The sequence below is a fragment of the Neomonachus schauinslandi genome, chromosome 4 (assembly GCF_002201575.2).
Source record: "Neomonachus schauinslandi chromosome 4, ASM220157v2, whole genome shotgun sequence".
Taxonomy (NCBI): Eukaryota; Metazoa; Chordata; class Mammalia; order Carnivora; family Phocidae; genus Neomonachus; species Neomonachus schauinslandi.
The window spans coordinates 27,936,151-27,940,288 of record NC_058406.1 but is presented as its reverse complement, the minus strand read 5'-3'; the positions used below and the strand labels follow the sequence as shown (position 1 = coordinate 27,940,288).

Genomic DNA, 4,138 nt, shown 5'->3' with positions numbered 1-4,138 from the left:
CCCTCAGCCCTCCAACCCTTGCAAAAAGCCCTCATACGGGACAGAGCTCTTTTTTTTTTTTTTTTAAATTTATTTATTTGTTTTAGAGAGAGAGGGCGCATGCATGAGCATGAGCAGGGGAGCGGCAGAGGGAGAGAGAATCTCAAGCAGACTCTGCACTGAGTCTGCGTTGGGCTCTGCACTGAGCCCTGCGTTGAGCTCCACCTCACAATCCTGAGATCGTGACTCAAGCCAAAACCAAGAGTCGGACACTTCACCAACTGAGCCCCCCAGACACCCCTCGACTGAGCTCTTGCACCCCACCACTTTATCTGATCTGGTCAAGGGCAGGTTCTAAATCAGGCTGCCGGGTATAAATCCCAGTGGGGAGTGGACATTTGCCTTGTTTTTGGCTGTCTGGACCCTTAGATCATCCTCTGATGTTTGGATAATTCCCAGTTCCACATGCTCTGTGTGTCCAGGGGAAAGCCCTGAACTCTCATTTTCCCAGTCCTCTTTGCAACCAGGGAGGTGGCAGATGAGCTGGGCTCTACCGGCCAAACCCACAGGTCCAGACTCTCATGAGAAGTGAGAAAATTGGGAGAGGAGACTCTCATGGAATGCGTTTTGCTGTTGAGAGGGGCCGTCAAGGCTACTGGCTCAGGGGGCGGTGGGGGTAAAAGTGGGATTCCTGGGGCAGAAGTGGCATCGATGCCGGAACTCGGAACAGGGTGCTGGAGCTAAAGGCAAATTCTCAGTCACAGTGTAAGCAATGGGTGCACTTGGCAGCTGCATCAGTGGTGGCTTCTTCATCAGGCGAGCCCTGTGGCCTGGTTTTGGAAGCTCAACCTCAGGCTGGTTCTGTGGCCACGCACCACCCTGTGGATGACCGTCTTTTCTGCTTATGCATCTAGGATCAGCTTCTGTTGCTTACAACTAAAACCCTCTTGATACACAGCTCTGCCGTTTGCCGGCTGTGCGTCCTGGGGTAATTTACTCAACCATTCTATGCCTCCGATCCCTCCTCTATAACATGAAATACTAACAGTAGCTACCTGAGAGTCTTGTTCCTCAGATTCAGTGAGAGATTCTGCACAATCTCGGCACACTAGTAAGCCCACAATAAATATTAGCTATTATTTTCCCTAAATCTGAGAAAGATAAGGAAAATACCTTTGTTTCATAAAGAGGCACAGAGAAGTGGAGTGACTTATTCAAAAGCTACAGAGTGAGCAAGGGAGAAGGTCTCTGGCCTCCAAAACCCAGATTCTTGCCTCTCTCCTGCAGCCTAACGTGTGTACGTGTGTGCGTGCGCGTGCGTGCGTGCACGTTCTTTATTGCATAAAGCCACTGTATTATGTGTGCTGTCAGATATCCTATTAAAAAGCAAAGTGGAAAAAACAGTGAGCAGTCTTCCTCTGCCTGTGCTTCCACTGATTACAAAATTAAATTAAGCTTTGTGGCTTGCTGCTGCTGTCTGATGGGGAGTACAATGAATTGCTCTTTGCCTCCCCTTGAGAAGTCCCAGAGAACAGTGCTGTGGGAGCTCAGCCCAAGACAGTATTTCTTCCTTCCAATGCCCAGGGGGCAGAGCCTTCCTCTCTCCAGAAATGTTAAGCCCCTGAACCAGACTGCCTTTTTATTAGGTTAATAAAACACCAGGCCCATCAAGTTTCAGGCTCGTAAAGGTCAGTGAGTCACGTCTGAAAGCAGGGGAGAGCTTGTAGGGCAGCGGCCTGCTCCCCGGGGCGGGTGCAAGGGAGAAAGCTCTCCCCAAGACCAGCACTGACTCTGGGGCCAGGACCAAAGACGCAGGCAGGGCCACAGTGGGGAGACAGACAGGGATCCTCTGGTGTCATCGGGGCTTCGTGGGGTCGGTCGAGCCGGGTCCCCAGGGAAGGGTCAGGACCAGGAGATGGCTGACAAATTTGGAGCTGGCAGGAGAGTGGGAGGCAGGCGGGCAGACAGCAGGGGTCTACACCAGGGCAGTAGCAATTGGAGAGACTTTGGTGTTACCTAGCTGGGTGGATAGAAACGGGATCTTGGAGTCACTGAGTTCTGGGTTCAAATCCTGCCTCTCCATCTACTTCTTCTCACCTTCGTGTTTCAGTTCTCAATTGCTGTGCATCATACTGCCCCAAAACTTAGTGGCTGAAAACAGCAACACCCAGTTGTCTCTCCAAGGTCTGTGAGTTGACGGGGCTCCGCTGAGTGGTTCTTAGCTTCCACGTGGTGGTGGCCAGGCTATAGTCACCCGTGGCGGCGGAAAGCTCAGCCATCACTCTTACTTGGAATGCCTCCTCCATGGCCTCTTCCTGTAGCTTGGGCTTCTCACAAAGGTGGCTGAGTTTCAGTGGGTAGCGTTCCAAGTGGCAAAAACAAAAGCTGCACTCTTTGGAAGGCCCAGGTGTGGAAATTACACAACATCCCTTCCACTGCCTCCTATTGGTCAACATAGGTCAAGGGCCAGATCTGGAGGCGGAGGAAGTAGACTTGGCCTATCTGTCAGAAGAACAGCAAAGTGGCCATCTAATCTTCCACACACACCCCCGCTTCCGGGGCCAAAAATGATCTTGAAATGTATCCCTGTCCTCTTCTCTCTTACTGGCTTCCCTTTGCTTTTTGATAAATTCCAAACTCTTTTGCCCTGGTGACCTCCAGGGATCTGACCCCTATTTACCTCTCTAGACCTCATCTCATGCTACTCAAGACCTTGCTCGTTGTGCTCCAGCCCCACTGGCCTCCCTCAGTTCCTCCCACATGTCAAGCTCTTCCTACCTCAGGGCCTTTGCATGTGCTACTCATGCTACCTGGAGTTAGCCACTCTTTGCCTAACTAGCTCTTTCTCATTCTTCAGATGTCAGCAAAAATGATACCACGTGACTTTTTCTTTTTAATCTGCTGGCAAATGTTTACTGTGCGCCTACTATGTGCTAAGGACAGTCTAAGGCCCTGCTAAGAATAGATCCCGTGCCACTTTCTACTTTAGCATCCTCTCCCATTTTTTGCTTTAATTAAAGCCTGTAATTATCTTGTTATATTTGTTTTCTCTGCTCATTATCTATATCCTCCACTAGAATGAGGCCTGTCTGGCTCACCATGGTCTCCCTTAGCACAGGGCCCATCATAGAGTAAGTACTCAACAAACATGTGTTGTTTGAGTGAATGGTACCTACTTAGGCATGTGACCCTGGCCAAGTGGCTTGCACTTGGCTTGGTCCCAAGTTCAAGGGCCCTGGGCCAATGTAAGACAGACGTAAGGGGCGATGTCTTTGGCTGGGCACTCCCGGAAAGCAGGTGTGAAACTTGGTTTCACCACAACTTGCTGTGTGACCTCGGGAAAGTCACTTCACCTCTCTGGGCCTCAGCTATCAGAAGGAAACAGTAGCCTCCTATTTTCCAGGGCAGTTGGGAGTCAAGGCAACAATAGGACACAGCAGGGCATGGACATAGCGCTGTATGATCTTGGCCGTCTGAGGCTGCTGGGGACACTGGGTATGTGGGAGGGGGTGCCAGGTGCTCACTCTTCCTTCAGCAAGGCTGGCCCCTGGGTGGAGGACCCAAGCAGCCACTCCTCACCAGAGTCCGTGCCCACCTCCCCAAGCCCAACCTGGGCAGGCTGCTGGTCCTCGAAGGTGACAGCGATGTTTGCCCACCCAGAGGATGAGATACCCTGCATGAAGATCCTCATACCTGCTTCCAGCCTGCCCAGCCAGAGACTTGGCTTTCCTTCTTGGCTGGCACGCCGGCCTTGGGCGCTAAGGCCGCTTACGTCCTCCACCTACGTGTGTAAATGTTAAGAGCTGCAGAGGGCAAACACATTCAGGAAGGCCCCCCGACTGCCTTTCCATTTACCTTCCCCTCAGGGCGGAGATCAGCCAGCCCAGGAGATGGGATGCAAATTTCAGCACTGGGGCTGCATGAAAGAGCAATGCGCCAGGAGCCTGCAGAGGAAGAGCAGGGACAGACCCTGTCCTCTGGGAGGCAGAGGGAACCCTGCCTGGGCTGACTTTGCAGGAGGACTAGATTTGGGGCAGGCACCTCAATCCAGGGACCCTTACCCAAGTTCTACAAAGACACCTGCAAAAGAAGTGTCCTCCCGTGGGCTATGACGGCTCCTCTTGAGGACAGTCCTCACATTTCCACCCGTGTCCTCGCA

The 4,138-nt window shown here is 52.1% G+C and overlaps 1 protein-coding gene across 1 annotated transcript in view; it reads right to left on the bottom strand.

Annotated features, from left to right (window-relative positions):
* Window positions 1–2,123: 2,123 nt before the first annotated feature.
* Window positions 2,124–4,138, bottom strand: part of LOC110575420 (bone morphogenetic protein 8B) — a gene marked incomplete at its 5' end in the record, with an annotated part of 30,525 nt that continues 28,510 nt past the window's right edge. The window contains one exon of the mRNA XM_044913829.1: window positions 2,124–2,306. Within this exon, the coding sequence (XP_044769764.1) occupies window positions 2,124–2,306 (183 nt within the window). The remainder of the gene's footprint in view (window positions 2,307–4,138) is intronic.